The sequence below is a fragment of the Oncorhynchus tshawytscha genome, linkage group LG11, assembly GCF_018296145.1.
Source record: "Oncorhynchus tshawytscha isolate Ot180627B linkage group LG11, Otsh_v2.0, whole genome shotgun sequence".
NCBI classification, from domain to species: Eukaryota; Metazoa; Chordata; class Actinopteri; order Salmoniformes; family Salmonidae; genus Oncorhynchus; species Oncorhynchus tshawytscha.
The window spans coordinates 18,725,768-18,747,102 of record NC_056439.1 but is presented as its reverse complement, the minus strand read 5'-3'; the positions used below and the strand labels follow the sequence as shown (position 1 = coordinate 18,747,102).

At 39.9% G+C, this 21,335-nt stretch overlaps 1 protein-coding gene across 2 annotated transcripts; it reads left to right on the top strand.

The window, feature by feature from the left end:
• Positions 1 to 38: 38 nt before the first annotated feature.
• LOC112261557 (synaptosomal-associated protein 23) lies at positions 39 to 20,372 on the top strand. Of its 2 annotated transcripts, none has more exons than XM_024436991.2 (8): positions 39 to 183; positions 8,077 to 8,191; positions 13,708 to 13,749; positions 13,843 to 13,891; positions 17,044 to 17,161; positions 17,366 to 17,539; positions 17,819 to 17,963; positions 18,472 to 20,372. In XM_024436991.2, exons 2-8 carry the CDS (start codon positions 8,135 to 8,137, stop codon positions 18,532 to 18,534), a joined length of 648 nt encoding a protein of 215 aa, XP_024292759.1. In that variant the 5' UTR covers positions 39 to 183; positions 8,077 to 8,134; the 3' UTR covers positions 18,535 to 20,372. The 2 variants fall into 2 exon arrangements, with proteins under 2 accessions (XP_024292759.1, XP_024292758.1); XM_024436990.2 differs by lacking the exon at positions 39 to 183 and adding an exon at positions 4,100 to 4,247.
• Positions 20,373 to 21,335: the final 963 nt, after the last annotated feature.

The window sequence follows — 21,335 nt, the reverse complement described above, 5'->3', positions numbered from 1 at the left end:
CAAACTTAGCTGTTAAGGTGTGATCTAACGCATGCGCAAATCGACTTCCGCCACTTGTGGAATCATATGACAGGACATGCGCACCATCGACTCTCAGTCCATATCAATGAATTTCAGAAATTGCAAAGATCACATACGGATAACCTGAAGAAGGAGATTTTTTCCTACTTGGGAAGCGTAGCAGTAAGTAGCTTTCATCCAGAAGACAACCCATTGTCATTATGTGTTCATCCATCAAATTATCCACAGTCGGGGAGTTTTACGCGACTTGTCTGTGTTGTGTGAGAGGAACTAGCTGGCTTCCACTGCTAGCGGATCTAACAATTACTAGTAGTAGTATGCTGTGTTGGGCTAGCACAACATACTTAATTACAGGAAGACGTTAATGCTTTTTGTGTGTCGGGACGAAGTTTAGAGCATTAAAAGTTACTTGGAAAAACTGACACCAACCAGATTCCTGTTGGAACGTTCCTAGCGAAGTTAGCAAAGTAAAGTTGGTGACAGATTTTCCAAGTAACTTTTAATAAGTACAAGGTTGCCAACAAACAACGCATACAAAGTAGCAACGCATACGAACCTAGCTAACTAGCTGCCGAATAGGCATCAACTCACCACGTAGTTTATTCTTAATGTTTGTCCATAGGCTACCAGAGTGAGGACAGACATTTATCGGAATGAACGTGATGAGTGAAAAACGGAATGAGATAGCCCACTCCCTACCCTGTATCTTATTCTGCCGCTATACAACTTTGTATGCGTTGTTTGTTACCAACCTTCTCATTTACGAAGTTGTTGGAACAGATTCCCGTTGGAAGGTTCCACAAATAATACCCACCCAACTTCGCTAGCTAGCTCACTTTTGCTAGAATACCTAACAACTCCTTTGGTGGTTGGGTGTCTGTTTGCGATCACCTTGTTACAGTACAGCTGGCCTAACTGTACTTGTCAGCTGATGACCAAGCACGTCCAGCTAGTTACACTGTAACTGCAGCTAACCCCAATGAACTCATTACATGGATATCAGCACAGACACAGCAGTGGAATCACCCACATTGCTACAAGTTTGCAGATAAATGATTAACAGGTGTCATGATCATGAGGTTGTGTTTGAAATAGAGGTCGACTGATTATGATTTTTCAACTCCGATACTGATTATTGGAAGACCAAAAAAAGCCGATGCCAATTTGTATATTTATTTGTAATAATGACAATTACAACAATACTGAATGAACACCAATTTTAACTCAGTATAATACATTAATAAAATCAATTTAGTCACAAATAATGAAACCTGTTCAATTTGGTTAAAATATTGCAAAAACACAGTGTTGGAGAAGGAAGTAAAAGTGCAACATTTGCCATGTAAAACAAAAGCTAACTTTAAGTTCCTTGCTCAGAACATGAGAACATATAAAAGCTGATGGTTCCTTTTAACATGAGTCTTCAATATTCCAAGTTAAGTTTTAGGTTGTAGTTGTTATAGGACTATTTCTCTCTATACCATTTGTATTTCATATTCCTTTGAGTATTGGATGTTCTTATAGGCACTATAGTATTGCCAGCCTAATCTCGGGAGTTAATAGGCTTGAAGTCATAAACAGCGCAGTGCTTCAAGCATTGAGAAGAGCTGTTTTGATTAATGCTTACGAGCCTGCTGTTGCCTACCACCGCTCAGTCAGACTGCTCTATCAAATCATAGACTTAATTATAATAAACACACAGAAATACGAGCCTTTGGTCAGTAATGTGGTCAAATCCGGAAACTATTGTTTCGAAAACAAAACGTTTTGTTCTTTCAGTGAAAATACAGAACCGTTCCATATTTTATCTAACGGGTGGCAACCCTAAGTCTAAATATTGCTGTTACATTGCACAACCATCAATGTTATGTCATAATTATGTAAAATTCTGGCAAATGAATTAGTCTTTGTTAGGAAGAAATGGTATTCACACAGTTTGCAACGAGCCAAGCGGCCCAAACTCCTGCATATACCCTGACGCGAATGCGCTTTTTCTTAAATCATCACCCGTTTGTCGAAGTAGGCTGTGATTCGATGATAAATTAACAGGCACCAAATTGATTATATGCATCGCAGGACAAGCTAGTTAAAAGAGTAATAGCGTCAACCATGTGTAGTTAGTTTTTTTTTATATGTTAAGTTTAATGCTAGCTAGCAACTTACCTTGGCTCCTTGCTGCACTCGTGTAACAGGTGGTCAGCCTGCCACGCAGTCTTCTCGTGGATTGCAATGCAATCAACCATAATCGGCGTCCAAAAATGCAGATTATCGATTGTTATGAAAATTTGAAGTCGGCCCTAATTAATCGGCCATGCCGATTTTTAAATCGCTCAACCTGTATTGCCATCAAATTATATGTTGACCAATGGATTCCTACTGAATGTAACTTTTTAGCTAAGTGGATTGATAGTTATATGTACTTGTTGATAAAATTAGCTATTTCTGATTTATTGGCATAATTACCATCTATAACTTTTACCTGTAAAGACTTGTACATTTGTTCTGATCTGGGATATGAAACCCACAGCTAAATCATTATACTCAGCAAAAATATAAACACAACCATTTTACTGAGTTACAGTTCATATAAGTAAATCAGTCAATTTTAAGTAAATTAGGCCCTAATCTATGGATTTCACATGACTGGACAGGGGTGAAGCCATGGGTGGGCCTTGGAGGGCATGGGTCCACCCACTGGGGAGCCAGGCCCAGCCAATCAGAATGAGTTTTTCCCCACAAAATGGCTTTATTACAGTGGTGGAAAAAGTACTCAATATCATACTTGAGTAAAGGTTCCTTAAAAGAAATTGAATGTCACCAATTAAAATACTACTTCAGTAAAAGTCTACAAGTATTTGTTTTTAAATATACTTAAGTATGAAAAGTAAATCATTTTCTAATTCCTTATATTAAGCAACCCAGATGGCACGATTTTCTTTTCTTTCATTTACAGATATCCCGGGGCACAATTCAACAGTCAGACATAATTTACAAACAAAGCATTTTTGTTTAGTGAGTCTGCCAGATCAGAGGCAGTAGGGATGACCAGTGATGTTCTCTTTATAAGTGTGTGAATTTGACCATTTTCCTGTCCTGCTAAGCATTCAAAATGTAACAAGTACTTTTGTGTGTCAGAGAAAATGTAAGGATTAAAAAGTACATTATATTCTTTAGGAATGTAGTGGTGTAAATGTTGTCAAAAAATATAAATAGTAAACTACAGATACCCCAAAAAACTACTTAAGTTGTACTTTAAAGTAGTTTTACTTAAGTACTTTACACCACTGCTTTATTACAGACACAAATACTCCTCAGCCTCTCTAGATATTCTCGCAGGTGATGAAGCTGGAGGTCCTGGGCTGGGGTGGTTACACGTGGTCTGCGGTTGTGAGGCTGGTTGGACGTACTGCCAAATTATCTAAACTGACGTTGGAGGTGGCTTATGGTAGAGAAATGAACATTAAATTCTCTGACAACAGTTCTGGTGGGCATTACCGCAGTCAGCATCCCAATTGTGTGCTCCTTCAAAACTTGAGACATCTGTGGCATTGTTGTGACAAAACTGCACATTTTAAAGTGGTATTTTATTGGCCTCAGCACAATGCACCTGTGTAATGATCATGCTGTTTAATCAGCTTCTTGATTTGCCACACCTGTCAGGTTAATGGATTATCTTAGCAAAGGGGAAATAATTACTAACAGATGTAAACAAATGTGTGCACAACATTTTAGAGAAATAAGCTTTTTTGTGCACAAGGAACATTTCTGGGATTTTATTTCAGCTCATGAAACACGGGACCAACACTTTACATGTTGCATTTTTATATTTTTGTTCAGTGTATTAGGCATTATAAGAAGATGGTGAGAAATTGATAAACTTTTTGGTTCTGGTAATTATTACCTATCTTGTACTAGACATCTCAAATCACTTGGCAGACAAATGCATGACAGGTACTGCCATATGCTACCTCTGTGTGTAGCCATTGTCATACTGTCTATTGCCATAAGACATTGTCAGCATGAACAACCTAAGTATGAAAGAAAAGAACGGAACGGAGGGATGTCATGTTGTAGTTGTTGAAACCTAACCTGGAGGAACTGGTTTGAGTAGAAGAGCAGGAAATGTGTGTCCCTGTTGTGTTGTGGAGGCATGTATGGATCAGCAGGCTAGGTAAAACACGACAGTAGTTGGGCGGTATGGAGTGGAACGGTGGAAAGATGAATAGGTATGTACAGTAGATTATTTAATTGCAGTTAATCCTCATTGTTGTCATAATCATAAATGTGTGTGGTGTATTGCTGCTGGGTGTAGTGTGACAAAGTATTTTTATGGTGTGAAATTGAGGACCATTTGGTGGATCATAGGGTGATGTAGCAATAGCTTATGTGTTAGGCTTACCATAAAGAATGAGCAGCAGGGTCGTTCCATGTCATTTCAGCAAGCCTTGACACCCACCATCCGGAAGCATTATTTTGTTGAAAAATAATTTGATCTCTTGAGAAATTAAGGGAATTGATTGCACCCAAATTGGGCCATTTTAATTCATAGGATTCATATAATATTAAATCATCTTAGTGTCTAACATCCTATTTGGACCAAACTATTTTTCTAATAATGGGTAAGACATGAGGAATCAAAAATGGTCAAAGGTCATTCCACACTTCATATCCAAATAATCTATAAGTAACATTGTTGAGTTACACAATACATTTTTAGATCCTTTTAGGATGATTTGGACATGAATCGTGATGATGCTAATATAGGTACCATTGACACAAATGCTGAAAAAATACCATTTGAAACAGTGGCGAGGTATACAACCAACGCATGGGTTGCTGTCATACCAGAAGGGTATCCTACTCAGGGTTTTCTAAAGCTAACCAGCTTCAGTTAGCTTTACATTGTAGCTCACGCTTCATCCGCACTACGACGGTGGATAATGATTGTCCGCCTGCCTCTAAGTCTAGCAGGCTAGAGAGGGGGAAAAATACGATAGGATTGACCTAAACATACAGTGGGGTCTGAAATCGACACCCTTGATAAAGATCAAAAAGTGACAAAAATACTGAGATATATTGTTTGCTCAGAGAAATGAGGAGATTATATTAATTTGTGCTAATGGAATTCCTCAAAGATTTTGTTTCAGAAGAAAAGTGTACTTACTATGCCTGTGATAGCTAGGTGGGACAACCACATATCTTAAGATGAATGCACTAAGTTAACTGTAAGTCGATCTGGATAAGAGCATCTGCTAAATGACTCCAATGTAACTGCGCGTGCATGTCGCACATCAAATGGCAAACTCTTCATTGATACAACACTGAAACGTCAATGCATGGGTGAGTCAGTGCCACATTTTAATTTGTGCCGAAATCCAAATGAAGAAAGTTACCTTGCAAGTTTAGCAGGTTATAGTGTGAGATAGGCTTTTAGAAGTGCTGTCTTTAATTTATTACTAATCCTTAAAGGGATACTTCAGTATTTTGCCAATGAGGCCCTTAATGAACTCGTGGATAACATGTTCATGTCTCTGTGTCCAGTATGAAGGAAGTTAGAGGTAGTTTCACAAGCCAATGGTATCTAGCATCTTAAAATAATAATCACCTAATAGCAGGAACACCACCATCTAGTGGTCAGAACCTTGTAATATTAGGATGTAGAATAGGACATGAACCCATCTATTTAAATGACTAATTTCTCAGAACGGGGGGGAGAGGACATCACCAAATTCACTGAGAACACGTTACATAGGATGAAGAAACAATACTTCGAGGCGCAGCTACACACTACTTGTCAAACAGAAAACTGGTACTATATACTCATTGTCAATTTGAGTGCAATTAATTAGGTTTATTTCACAGATATTATATTTTAACAAGATAATGTTGCAGGAATGCTAATCTTATCTGTTTCTAACAGAAAAGATTTCAGAAAAATCTGAGACGGTGGGTGTCAATCCTCTTTCTTGTGCTTTTTGAAGTGGAATGACCCAGCACTCTGAAGAGTGAGACATTTCCTGTCTGTCTGAAATGTGCTGATGTGTTCTTAAGTTTGAGATGGTATCTTTACAGGAATATAGCCTCTCGTTTTTTGAATCCAACTTGAAATTTAGAAGTTCGGCGTTTAGGCCAACAATATTTAGGGAAAGGCTATAGTGTGAAATAGGCTTTAAAAGTGCTGTCTTTTTATTTTATTACTACTAATTAAAGTAATACTTTGGTTTGTTCTGAAATCATTTGTTAGAAACTGAACAGTTTTCTCAATCTCTTAATTCAAAGACTCAATCATGGACACTCTTACTGACAGTTGTGGCTGCTTTGTGTGATGTGCTGTTGTCTGTGCCCAATGTTTGTACCATGTTTTGTGTTACAACCATTTTGTTATGTTGTGTGGCTACTATGCTGTGTTGTCTTAGGTCTCTCTTTATGTAGTGTTGTCTCTCTTGTTGTGACATGTGTATTGTCCTATATTTATATTATATGTATTTTTAATTTGTTCTTAACTGACTAGTTAAATAAAAGTATGCAGTTAGGCATGTGAAAAGTCAACATCACTAACAGTCAGCCAACCATCCCCTTTCCCTGTTTTTGTAGTGTGTGTGTGTGTGGGGGGAAGTTATAGTTCAGGGGTTATTGCAAAAACAGGAAATAGTTACTCTAAGCAGGTCCAAAGGAAAAGGGGGGAGCAGGAGAGGTAGTGTCCTGAGAAATTAGTTTTCAGGTTGTGTACTTGTCAGCTGAGCCCTAGATCCTGAACTTCAACTAGACCCTCGATAGGCCTACATCTGGGGCTAGGCTATGCCTGCTGGTCCAAACTGTCAGTACCCCTCTGGTACCAAAACAGCTTAATTGCAGCGGTCTTCCATCAAAGAGCTGGTCAGCATTTCACACATGAACCTTGAACAGAACATACACTACATAACTAAAAGTATGTGGAGACCTGCTCGTCGAACATCTCATTCCATATTCAGGTGTTCGATTGGAGCTGAGATTAGGGCTGTGTGCAGGCCAGTCAAGTTCTTCCCCACCAATCTCGACAAACCGTTTCTGTATGGATCTTGCTTTGTGCACGGGAGCATTGTCATGCTGAAACAGGAAGGGGCCTTTCCCAAGCTGTTGCCTCAAGGTTGGATGCACAGAATTGACAGATGATATTTACGCGCTTTTCAGCACTTGCCGGTCCCGTTCTGTGAGCTTATGTGGGCCTACCACTTTCCGGCTGAGCCGTTGTTATGCCTAGAAGTTTCCACTTCACAGTAACAGCACTTACAGTTGACTGGGGCAGCTCTAGCAGGGCAGAAATTTGACGAACTGACTTGTTGGAAAGGCGGCATCCTATGACAGTGCCACATCAAGTCACTGAGCTCTTCGGTAAGACCATTCTACTGCCAATGTTTGTCTATGGAGATTGCACGGCGGTGTGCTCGATTTCTATATACCTGTCAGCAACGGGTGTGGCTGAAATGGCCAAATCCACTCATTTGAAGGGGTGGAACACACTGGCACTAAAACATGTGACTAAAACCGTCTCTCTCTGTCATAACCCAGTGGAGAATCCAGTGCAGCTTGTCAACACCAAGTGTGACATCCAGTGCTAATGTGTTCCTGACTGTGGCTGCCACGTTACAATGGTGCCAAACGCATGATCCTCATTTCCCTATCAAGCGCTCCTTATCACCAGCCTCCTCATTGTCAGCATGCTTTCTGCTTAACAACACCAGGCCCTAATGTCACTGACAAGGAACCCGCCTGCTGCTGTTTCTTTTTCCACATTCCAACATTGGGCTGGCAGGAAAATAATCTAATTTGTTTAATGTTTTGCATAATCTCCCTTTATGTAGGCCTAAGTCAAACAATGTTTTTTTATGTAGTTCCATAGTATGCCATTTCTGTCCGCAAACTTAAATGGTACCTTTTCAGACAACTTTTTAAAATGTATATCTGTGATCCTGATACAACCTTATGACCCCCCCCCCCCATCTTTCTCCAACTCGCTCTCCCTCTCCACTCCCTGTCCTTTCCCACACTCCTTCCATCCCTCTCTCTCTCTCCCAGGCCTCAGAGTGTAGAGCTTGGTGTGACAGGAGGAACCTCCAACTTTGACAGCAGCAAAATGGCAGACATGTCAGTGGAAGAGATCACCATGAGGGCCAACCAAGTGACCGATGAGGTACAGCTGCCACCCGTTTCCATGGGGACACCATAGCAATGCTGGGAATGGGGGTAGTAGGTGTTTACAATTAGCATACATTTTCCACTTTAATTTAACTAGGCTACTTTAAAAAAAAAAATGATAGACCTTAGTAGGGAATCAACTAAATGTATTACATTAATTAATTTGTCCCAAGTTTATCATAAGACATTAACAGAATGCGTCCATGATTCATATTTCCTGCAGCCTTCTGAAGAGGCAACGAGAATGTCATTGTCTGTGTGTGTGGTGTGCGCGGCTACCACTTTGTGTATCTGTTAGCGATGATGCTAATGAAAATGGTAGTGCTGAGCGATTTAGTGCTTTTTGAGGTAAGTTCGATTATTAAAAACGAATGACGGTTTTCAATTTTGGTTTCTATTATTTTTACATTAATTGCACTATGTATTATGTGGGTTGAATTCTGAAAAACAGAATAAAATAAGTTAATGAAAGTCCCATAATGGTAGTGACGGCCCATTACTGCTCATCACTTATTAACCATCATTTATTCACATTACTTTAATAGAATATTTGTCTAAATTATTTGTTTAATTTTACATTATTTTATTCCAAGGCATCATCTCCTCTCTATAGAGCTGCTGTCTGACAAAATCACAATTTCAGTCGTTCAAAGGGAATATGGCATACTTTTATGATTGCTAAATACCAACCATTAATCGCTTAGATGATTTATTTTCAGCTAGTGTTACCTCGCAAAGCAACTGCTTTCTATCTCTCTTGCGCGTCCTCTTCTCTCAGGCCGTGTCATGACTTGAAAGTCCATGTAGCCTATGTTGACCTGGCAGAATGGTATCAAGATTGTTTTTCATTAATCCTGTTTCGCAAACTCAACCATCACATGTGGGTTCAACTCAGCTTAACAGCAGCCTTTTGCTAGACCATGCACACTTGAATTAAAGGGTAGCCACACCCCAAAATAAAAATGTATCAAAAAGGTGCATGTTGAAGACATTGGAAGAACTGTCCACATTTACTTTTCATCAGCCAACAAGATGAGTAGACCTATGTCAATCTACTGTCCCCCATAGTACAAACGTTAACCTACTGTATTCTGTGTGAGAAATAAATAATAACCAAACATAGTCTGGGAAAGTTGTGGGATGCGATAGATCCCAAATGAATACAACCACTAGCATCAAAACAACTTATTTAAACAATGTGGCTGACGCAACAGATCAGAACGTTTAGCTTAAAATGTTGATCAACTATTAGGCAAATTTTTTTTTTCTTCACATTATGAGTTCACCAATACGCACACGGCAGTAGGCTATAAGTGTGAATGTTCCAAAATGCAATCAATTAGCTGAAAAACACCATTCTCAAAAGTGACTGCAAATGAGATTATACATGTAGTTATTTTATTATATTATTATGAAAATGAACTTTGCAAAAAAAAATGAATGTGCTGTTTCTTTCCTTATGCCACACAATCTGGGCATCGTTCACAAGTGACGGGCTAATATTGTCATCCATCAGACTATTCTTGATTTAATCTGGTTTTCACATACACCTAAATAATATAGGTGTGAAATTTGTTTTGATTTAGAATGGACCATTATCATGCACCTGTCTCAACTGGCAGTGGGAAAAATACATTTAAATAGTGAATGGAGGACTGTTTTCCCGTGGTTTATTTTAATGCCAGCCAGGTAGGCTATACTGCTGTTGTAAATATAAGCAATGTGCTTAATATTAGGAAAGTTGAGAAATAAATATAGTAGGCCTAGCCTATAGAAAGCTCATGGGATCCTCCTCTTTCTATTAGCGGCCATCACTCTGTTTTCTCCCGCATAGCCTATAGACATTTTGCGAAACATGGTCTCTCAATAAGTGTTTGATCACATTTGCATTGATGTCAGAGAGATTAGAGGGACACAAGAGTGCTGAGCACCAGGCAGTTAGCAAGTTTGGTAGGCTACTAATGACCATCCGCAGCATCAGAGCTTGGAGAATGTCTAAATGGTTTGACCGCCGTCAACAAGTGTTTGCAACTCTTTGTGAATTGCAGTATGTCATTCATTAAAAATAAAATGTTTTTTTTTTTAAACTGACCCACAGATTATTCTTAAAGAATCCTGTAAGAGTCTGCCAACTTCCACAGGCTTCAAGCTTCCTTTTAAGAGGCATTTTCTCAGCTATCTGTAATACAGGTATGATTGAAGAATGAAGCGGGTGCTAATCAATGGCTTTGCTCTACAGAAAGCCGCAATTGACAACTCCATTGTCAATAGTAGACCCATATAATATCTTTGAAAATACCATACAAGTATCATGGGCTTTTAAAACAATTCAATCTGCTTTCTTTGATCATATTTTGGACCATATTTTCTAATCCTCCTCACTGCGCGAATAATATCTTTATCAAATGTTTTCATAATTTATCTGCAGATAATCACCAAAAAGCCTACCAGCGCAAATTATGGCGCCAAATGTACAGCTCTCTTACCGATTTGGTAGGCTACTGACGAGTCTCTCTCACTTTAACGTCACTGTCTGACAAGTCCTGATGGACTTCATGTTGAAAATACAAACAGAATCTTTAGTTTACTTGTAACGCATCGGGAAAACACAGTTTTGTCCATTTTATATGATTTCTGAATGGGATATGAGATTGGCTTTATTCAGTCAGTACGACACCACTAGGGTAGCCTAGTGGTTAGAGCGTTGGACTAGTAACCGGAAGGTTGCAGGTTCAAATCCCTGAGCTGACAAGGTACAAATCTGTCGTTCTGCCCCTGAACAGGCAGTTAACCCACTGTTCCTCGGCCGTCATTGAAAATAAGAATTTGTTCTTAACTGACTTGCCTAGTAAAATAAAAAATATATTAAAAAATGTGTAAACTAGTCAAACTTGCTGTTTGTCAATCATAGCACAGTAAGCCTATGCGCCAGCACTTTGTGGCTGCACATGAAACACGCTCACTTACATTCTAGATGGCTAGAAGATGCATATTGTTCATTCTAGTGGGAGAGGGCTCGGGCATACTTTTTCTCTGACTTGCAAATTGTAAACAAAAAGTAGCCTAGTTAGTTTGTGGGAAAAGTACCCAGCTGAAAATGATTGTGTAACTGGCTGTGTAGCCGACAACCGGCGCTAGTGGAAAACACTGATCTAAGCAAAGAAGTTATTCTGGTCCAGGTTAGTAAAACTGTTCTATTAACACTATACTAAATAGTGTGGTCCTCTGACATTTTGATTCTAATCTTTATCTCGTCTTACCAACCTGAATTTCTCTCTCCGTCTTTCTCTCTCTCTCTCCTTGCTGCCTGACTGACAGACTGATGCCTATGTGCTGGGTTTAGGACAACATGGCTTGGGGTAAACTGTCACAGTAACCTCTTACTGTACCACACACACACACACACACACACACAGTTTTGAGTGGTTTGGACAAAAGGTAAGCTTAGAAATGTGTCAGAGGTGAATCATTTTCAACTCTGTTAGCTTAAGCCATTTTAGTGAGGTGGCATGGTGTAGCCACTCATACTGCTGAAGTCGTCATACCCTGAGTCATCCTTTCTCCTAGCTCTACCTCCTAGTGCTCCTCTGCTGTAGGCTACACCTTTCAGAGTCTTTCACACTCAGTCCTGTCTTGCCTCTCTTGTTGTTATTATTAGGTCCTCTGTCTCACCTGACTGCATTCCATCATTACGCCATGTCACCTGCTGCTGTTATGTTGTGTATTGATGTGCTGCTGGGAGGGAGATGGTTCCTGCCTGATTTGAATTATTCTACCTCGTCTGACCAGGCACAGTAAACTGGGCTAGTCACGGAGAATACCGTCTCTCTTCCTCGCCTAACTGATTTTAAAATGAGGCCGTTGTTGTATTTTAGACCAATAGAAACTAGTCTTTGTGTTTCCTAGACCTAGAGCATCTGCTCATGATTGCCTGTACCCCTAAAAGACACGTCTGTCAGTCCAGCTGTCATGTTCATGCATTCGGAAGGAATTCAGACCCCTCGACTTTTTCCACGTTCTTGTTACATTACAGCCTTATTCTAAAATGGATTAAGTCGTTTTCCCCGTATTAATCTACACACAATACTCCAAAATGACAAAGCAAAAACAGGGTTTTTAGAGATGTTTGCAAATTTATAGAAAAATTATGAAATATCACATTTACATAAGTATTCAGACCCTTTACTCCGTACTTTGTTGAAGCACCTTTGGCAGTGATAACAGCCTCAAGTCTTCTTGGGTATGACGCTACATTCTTGGCACACCTGTATATGATGAGTTTCTCCCATTCTTCTCTGCAGATCCTCTCAAGCTCTGTCAGGTTGGGTGGGGAGCGTTGCTGCACAGTTATTTTCAGGTCTCTCCAGAGATCAGGTTCAAGTCCGGGCTCAGGCTGGTCCACTCATGGACATTCAGAGACTTGTCCCAAAGCCGCTCCTGCGTTGTCTTAGCTGTGTGCTAAAGGTCGCTGTCCTGTTGGATGGTGAACCTTTGCCCCCAGTCTGAGGTCCTGGGCTCTCTGGAGCAGGTTTTCATCAAGAATCTCTCTCTACTTTGCTCTGTTCATCTTTCCCTCGATCCTGAATGGTCTCCCAGTCCCTGCCGCTGAAAAACATCCCCACCGCATTATGCTGCCACCACCATGCTTCCCCTAAGGGATGGTGCCAGGTTTCCTTCAGACGTGACGCTGGCATTCAGTCCAAAGATTTAAATCTTGTTTCTCATGGTTTGCCTTTCGGCAAACTTCAAGTGGGCTGTCATGCTTTTTACTAAGAAGTGACTTCCGTCTGGCCGCTCTACCATAAAGGCCTGATTTGGTAGAGTGCTGCAAAGATGGGAGAACGTTCCAGAAGGACGACCATCTTGGTTACCTCCCTGACCAAGACTCTTCTCCCTCAATTGTTCAATTTGGCCGAGCAGCCAGCTCTAGGAAGAGTTTTGGTGGTTACAAACTGCTTCCATTTTAAGAATGATAAAGGCCACTGGGTTTTTGGGGACCTTCAATGCTGCAGACATTTGTTGGTACCCTTCCCCGGGTCTGTGCCTCGACACAATCCTATCTCGGAGCTTTACGGACAATTCCTTCGACCTCTTGGCTTGGTTTTTGCTGTCAAGTGTGGGACCATTATAAAGACAAGTGTATGTGTGTGTGTGCCTTTCCAAATCATGTTCAATCAATTGAATTTACCACAGGTGGACTCCAATCAAGTTGTAGAAACATCTTGAGGATGATCAATGGAAACAGGATGCAGCTGAGCTCAATTTCGAGTCTCATAGCAAAGGGTCTGGATACTTATGTAAATATAAGGTATTTCTGTTTATTTGTAATACATTTGCAAAAACAATTCCCTGTTTTCGCTGTGTCATTACGGAGTATTGTGTGTAAATTGATTTAATCCATTTTAGAACAAGGCTGTAACATGGAAAAAGGGAAGCGGTCTGAATACTTTCTGAATATTGTATGTACTACTTGTAACATTACTGCTTTGTTCCTCTATTGTCCTCCCACAGTCCTTGGAGAGCACCAGGCGGATGCTACAGATGGCTGAGGAGGTGAGAAAGATTATTGCCCTTATAAGTTATCTGAACTGTGGTCTTTGAGTTCCTGATGTGGTGCTGAACTGTGGTCTTTTCTTGTGTCCACAGAGCAGGCAGACTGGTGTCAATACCATTGAAATGCTGGACCAACAGGGGGGTGAGTCAGAGATACATGGTTCACCACTACCAAGTACCAGCTCTGGAACGCCATCTTTTGTTAGAGGGCGATTCCATGCCAGGAAGGCCCAAAAATATTTATGTTACAGTGGTTGCTCAACTAAAAGTTTTGAGATTACGCTGTGGGATTTAGAGGTAATGTGTGGTTTAGTATGGTAACCTGTGTCACTGCTTTTGAGTTTTTTTAATTTTTTTATAGAAACACTAGAATATTAGGCTACACTTAGTATATGGGATTAAGGTTTTAAATTCTCTAGTACAGACAATATTGAAGGCTATCAAATGCTTCTCAAAGATGCCCTCTGGTGGTCAAACTTGCATTAATGGCAACAATGGCTGACAATTAAATAACATTAAATAATCGCAATATTGCGGCAGCCCGAAAGGTGTGCTGCAGTATGACAGTGGTTCTTCCTGTAAAAGTTGCATCTCAGATTGTTCTGGTAGTTCTCACAGAAATTTCACTGGGAGGAAGGATTTTTAAATATTATTTTTACATATATATATCACAAATTATTTTGGGCCATTTTAGACCGATACATCAGGGTTGGGGGTCAAATAATTCCAATTTAATTTTAAATTATTTTATGTAAAACTGAATTCAAATTTCAACAATCTTCAAGTTCTGGAATTGGTATTAGACTGACTTTTTAAATTGGAATTGTAAAACATTTTGTTTAATTTGAATTCAGTATTTTTACATTTCCCAGTAAATGGAATTAATGCACATAGTATCAAACATTGGCTACAGGATTTGTTATAAATCATTTCAACTTGTATTTCTATATTTCCAGTATACAGTGGGTATCATAAGTATTCACCCCACTTTGATCAAAACAATTCTAATAAATGCATGCCAGTGGAATTGAAATGGATTTAGTTCTGATTTTCTGTCATTGATCTATTCAAAATACTCCAATGTCAACACATTTTATTAAAAAAATAACATATAGCTGTTGTGGAAGTGTTCACCCCTTTTATTAAGCCACGGGTAAAATAGTTACGGAGTAAAAATTGGCTTTACATATCTCATAAATTACATTAACCCTTCCTCTGTACCTCATACATGTGTAAGGACCCTCAGTCAAGTATTGCATTTTAAGCACAGACTCAACTACAAAGATCGGGGAGTGATTGGGAGAAGGGTAACAATAAATAAAATCTGATATTGGATATCTCTTTAAGCATAGTCAAGTTAATAATATGCATTGGATGATGTATTAAACCACACAGACACATCAAAGATAGTCTTTCTGAACTGAGCTGCAGAACAGGAAGGAAACTGCTCAAGTGGTGTCACCATGAGGCCATTGGCCATTTGTAAAGCAGCTGTGGGCTTCAATGGCTTTGAAGGGAGAAAACAACTGAGAATGGAGCAAGAAAATTGTACTTACTCCAGAATAATGACCTGAATGTGAAAATAAGAATTAAAGTATACAGAAGATATTCCAAAACATGGATCCTGTATGCAACAAAGGCACTACAGTAATACTGCATAAAAACACCACAAAGGAATAAAATGTTTGGCCTAACCCCCCCGATACATGTTTCAATATTGTACTATAAATTGTTCCTTTTTGTATTATACTTATGCTAAAATGTTTATTCAATTCTACTGAGCCATTTACTTTGTTCGTCTTTATCTTTTATTATTTCTTATTGTCAAGAAGGAACCTGCGAGTAAGCATTTCATTGGACGGTGAATACCATGTGTATTCTGTACATACCACTAATAATAAAACATGAAACTTCAAACACAACACATCACATCACTTGGTAAATGCTTGAAAATCTATGGCAAGACCCCCAACACCTCGAGTATGTTTACATGCACACTAATAATTTGATATTAAACTGCTTATGGCAGTAGGCAGATTATGCAACAGTCATGCAAACGCCTTACTCTGCCTACCTTAATCGGCGTACGTCGGTTAAAACACCTGGTTTTCTGCGCCATCTTTCACATTTATCAGGACATGGAAACACCTTACTCGGCGTTCCAGCGGTGCGTTTGATCTGCACATGTTCGAGAACCAGCCAAGTGAAGCCTCCCTTATTTTAAAAGAATAATGGGCAAATATTACACCATCCAGGTGTGCAAAGCTCTTCGTTACCTAAGACTCACAGCTGTAATCACTTTTTTTTTTTTTCCATTTTGGTATTGTGTCGATCAACGACAACAAAAAAATCACATTGAAATGAATTTTGATCCCACTTTGTAACGCAACAGAATGTGAACAAATCCAAGGGGTGGTGGAATGCTTCTGATACCCACTGTAGCTATGCTGTCTGAATAGTGGCATGATACGCCTGAGGGAATTGTATTCTAATTGGAATTTGTGGAATTGTTGGGGATAATATTGAATTACTGGAATGTACCTACAATTGGAATTGAGACGAACCTGGAATTTGAATTGAATTAAATTGAATTCACAGGGAGAGAGAATTTAATTAGACTTGAACATAAATATAATTATTTGTGCACTGTAAATTGACCACAACTAAGCTCAATAAGAAATTGTGTTTTAAAAATAACAATTTCATACCTTGATTCCATTTAGACACAAACATTTAACTTTATTTGTGGGAATACTTGGGAACATTTTCTAAACTAATTTTCCTGGTGATTCTAGTCCTTTAAAAAAAAAAAAATTCAGCTAAAAACAAAACATCCCTTTCGGGCAGGTTTTGCCCCGCGGGCTGCTTGTTTCCGACCCCTGATACTGTCTAAAATATGTCAAAACGTTTACTATATCAAAAAGGGTACATTTTGAGATGGTCATGTTGAATAAATTGAATGTGTATTTCTAAATCTAGACATTCTCCATATTTTAGGGCACACTATAAGGAGTAGTTTTAAAAAGGGCCCAAAATGGCTACTTTCATCATGATTTGTAAAAAGCATATCAAACATCCTTCCTCCCCAAAGTCTCTACGTGAGAATTGCCAGTGCAATCTAAGATACCAAATATATTTCTGGGCCTTCCTGTTGTGGAATCGCCCTAGAGAAGACAGTCATTGATCATCAAAACCATTAAAAATAAAAACAAGCCAGGTTTTCATTTAAGTAATTTGTTTTTAATGTTGCATTTCCCTGAGCTGGATCTTTTTGATGTTCTGTTTGTGTATCAGAGCAACTGAAGCGTACGGAGGAGGGTATGGACCAGATCAACCAGGATATGAGACAGGCTGAGAAGAACCTGACTGACCTGTCCAAGTGCTGTGGCCTCTGTGTCTGCCCCTGTGACAGGTAGCAAACTGTAACCTAACCTTTCAGCTACCTAACCTCACTTCTGTCTGCTACGCTGGAAATGAGTCGCGGTAACTTTCTGTACTGTACCTTCTGTAGTGATCGCTCTCACAGTTTCCTAGCATGTTTTAATCTATCTTCCCCTGAACTTGTCCCCTGATTTGATTGGCCGACTGAATGACTTTTATTGATCTTGTCCATCAGGGTAACGTCCATAGAGCATGACTCTAAGTACAAGCGTACCTGGGGAATGGGTGATGGTGGCAGTGCAGGTGGAGGAGAGGGAGTGGACAGCTCGGTGGTGTCCACTCAACCAGCAGGCATCCGTAATGGACAGGCCAACCAGCAGCAGTCCATGGGGGGACCTTACGTCAAGAGGTGAGTGAAGCCAGTCAACCATATAATACACACCTAGTTAGAATTTATTAGCCGGTCCCAAGTCACTCTTGCTTCCTTTGCCCTTTCAATGTTTGCAGATCTGTAAGGTGGCCGGCAATATGGTGGAAGGTCCATCGCTACATTGATTTTACTTATCTAGACCCTTCAGATCTGGTAAAATCGAAGGGTTTAGGGCTATCAAGCAAGAGCAAGAAGTCTCATGAAAATGCGTATGAGATTAGTAGATATTTATGTAACGTGTCCCTTTCTCTCCCCCAGGATAACCAACGATGCTCGGGAGGATGAGATGGAGGAGAATCTGGACCAGGTGGGCAGCATCATAGGCAACCTGAAGAACATGGCCATGGACATGGGCTCTGAGATAGACAAGCAGAACAAACATATCGACCGCATCACAGATAAGGTGGGTTGTCATCATAGCTGGGCTGTGTTATCCAATCCATACACTGCCTCACTCCTTACGGCTTTATTATACGGCGAGGCTCTATTTCTATGGGCTATCTTTTTTTTTCTCTCTTTGGACAAATCTGATCAGCTCTGAATACAATCTGTGATTGGACAAAACACTGAACCGGGCTGCCTGTATAAACACAGCCATGGATGTCACCAGTATGCTCTGGAGGTCTTTGTGAGCAAAAGTTTGCCATGTTAGATCAATGCAAACTTCAGTCATTTAAGTTTGAAGAGATTATTTAAAAAAAACATTTTTTTTTTTTTACAGTTTAGTCTTTTACCTTCCTACACCTCAGATACCTTAGTCAAGTCTGTGGTATATTTCTCTAGTGTACCATGAGGCTGCCTAACGTTGGCCTCCACTGTCAAGGAAGTGCTACTGTTGCACTAAGTGATGGAAATGTAGACGTGTTCATCCACCTCTCACCTGGTGTCTGTACTGTCTCTCTCACTCTCAGGCGGACATGAACAAAGCACGTATCGACGAAGCCAACCAGCGAGCTAACAAGCTCATCAAGTAGACCTACCTGCTCTCGCTTCAGCATCCACTTTGACTCTCTGCCTCAGCTTGCATGTGCACACATGTACAGACTAGTGTTTAAATATACAACACATGCACACCTTGAACAAAGATAATCAACCAGCACAAAAACCCATTGAACCACACTTGCCTTCTCTGTAATGATCTATGTAAATATGCACACACACACTCTTATTGTGCCTTTTATGACTAGATGAAAGTCTTTGCCCGGGGCCCAATCCCTAGTATGTGACCCGGTGAATCACTTCTCCAGGCGTTGTGAGATCTGTGCCCATATTTATAAAGCGTCACAGACTAGGAGTCCTAATGTGGGAGAAGTTGCGCAGGACGGGGGACCCGCTCCTAGATCAGCACTTCTACCCTGAAATGCTTTATTTATACAAGCCCTGATAATCTGCCGTGCGTTCTAGGAGTATAACGTGGAACGCCACCAGATTCACAGCCATATGAGTCTGTCGCCCCCCGGAGGTCTAAAGGTGTCACAGTGGCTGTATCCTCTTCGGGGTATGCAGGGCAAGGTTGTGAGAGACGACGCTTTAGGTCATGGGTGTCAAACAAATTTTTTTCCCTGGGGCCGCATTTGATCTTTAATGAGGTCTGGAGGACCACACTGAGAATCGGTTATATTTCCTCACCGTCAAAATTGGCTTTTGGCATTTTCGATGCTCCCTGACTGTCTAGCTTTCATTTCGGTGATTTATTGGCGAGCTGGACACTGTCAAGAAACTGTATAAATGTAGGTCCATTTAATCTTTACAGTTTCGATTTGGTGTTTGTCATTATAAATATATGGAGTTTGCTGGACCCCCCATCCAGCTGTATGTTTAACACCCCTGCTTTAAATCCTGTCATTTGGTTCCTGGCTCTTGTAATTATTGTAATTGTATCCAATTGTTATTGTTTGAAATTATGTGCCTATTTAATTATTCAAATAAAGTTAGCTTTTTTAAACCCCCTCCCCCATTTATCCCCTTTTTAATGCAATGGTTGATCTATTAAGTTCTATGCTGGAAGAATTGTAGCAATACCTCTTTGATCAAGAGCAACAACTAATATTAATGGAAGATCTTAGCATGGTTTGGCACTCAGGCTAGCAGGGTCTGTCTGTTTGTGCAAAACTCCTTGTCCCTCATTTGAAAACTCCTTGTCCCTCATTTGCTTTACAATGAGCAATGGAGTTGGTAACAGTACAAACCACCAATGGATCAAGTGCTGTGCTTCATCTCAATGTTATTTCACTCATTTTCATTTGAATTGCCTCGTTGTCACCTGAGAGGCCTTACTGCCTGTTTCTTGGAAAGGCCAAAGTGGCTGTGTTGTAACAGCCTTGTCCCCAAAACGGCTCTTCTGTCAGTAACCTACTCATCCAGAAATGTCCCATCAGTTTCTTTCCTTACTTTCGCCTATAAATATTTGTAAGAAAATGTCAAACAAAATGTTATGTTCTTCTGCATTCAGGTATACTTTTGGTCAGTTATTGGTTTCCTACAGAGTAAACTAAACTGTTATCCAAGGCTGTATTTAAACCAAAGTGACACTGAAAGACTTCAGAGTGTCTTAATATTAGTCGTTAATGCTACTGCTACATTATATTTCTGTCTTGATGCTGTTGGTTCAACACCAATGTGGGGTTACCGACTGTAATGCAAACTCCGCAACGGCCTCTTTAAGTTTGAATATGTCGAGGAACACAGCTTGTTCTGTCTGGATGATTGTTTAACATAATAAAACTGCCTTTTTCTTTCAGCAAAAGATTTGTTCTTTCTGTTTAAAAGTTGTTATATTTGTATAATTCATTAAACTCTTCAGTAAAACCTCGTTGAGCTTTGAATTTACTCAAGCAAGGCACCCTTATGGCGGCTGACCCTGCTGCTCACCTTGCTCTCTACCCAAGTGTGTGTGTTGCCTGGGGGGAACATACAGTAACTCCAAACTATCAGTTTATGAGTTTATTTTCAAGTTCACCTCTCAATGTAATAGACATTTTCTGTCAACATTTTGGGATATTTTACATAGCTTGTAGAGAGTAGAAAATGCTGATTTAAAAACCACTACACAGAGGACTGGAGTATGTGGTGAGTAGATGTGAGGGTGGGAAAGTGTAATGGATGAAGGATCTAGAGGCACAGTACAGCCAGTACATTTAAAAGGCAATGGGTAGCAGGTTTGGGGTCAATTTGATTTAGAGTGATTACCCCTAAAAATCAACTTTGCGTTTTGGACACAACCTATGTAGCATCAATTTCAGTAAAACATTTATTCTAGTGTCAAAATTGATTACAATGTGACATGTACAGTGCATTCGTAAAGTATTCCGACCCCTTGACTTTTTCCACATTGTTACGTTACAGCATTATTCTAAAATGGAGTAAATTTGTTTTTTTGACCTCAATCTACACACACTACCCCGTAATGACAAAGCAAAACGGGGACAATTCTTTGACCTCATGTTTTGGTTTTTGCTCTGACATGCACTGTCAACTGTGATACCTTTGCAAATGTATACAAAAATATATATTTACATAAGTATTCAGACCCTTTACTCAGTACTTTGAAGGACCTTTGGCAGGGATTACAGCATTGAGTCTTCTTTGGGTATGACGCTACAAGCTTGGCACACCTGTATTAGTAGAGTTTCTCTCATTCTTCTCTGCAGATCCTCTCAAGCTCTGTCAGGTTGGATGGGGAGTGCTGCTGCACAGCTATTTTCAGCTCTCTCCAGAGGTGTTCCATCGAGTTCAAGTCTGGGCTCTGGCAAGGACATTGAGACTTGTCCCAAAG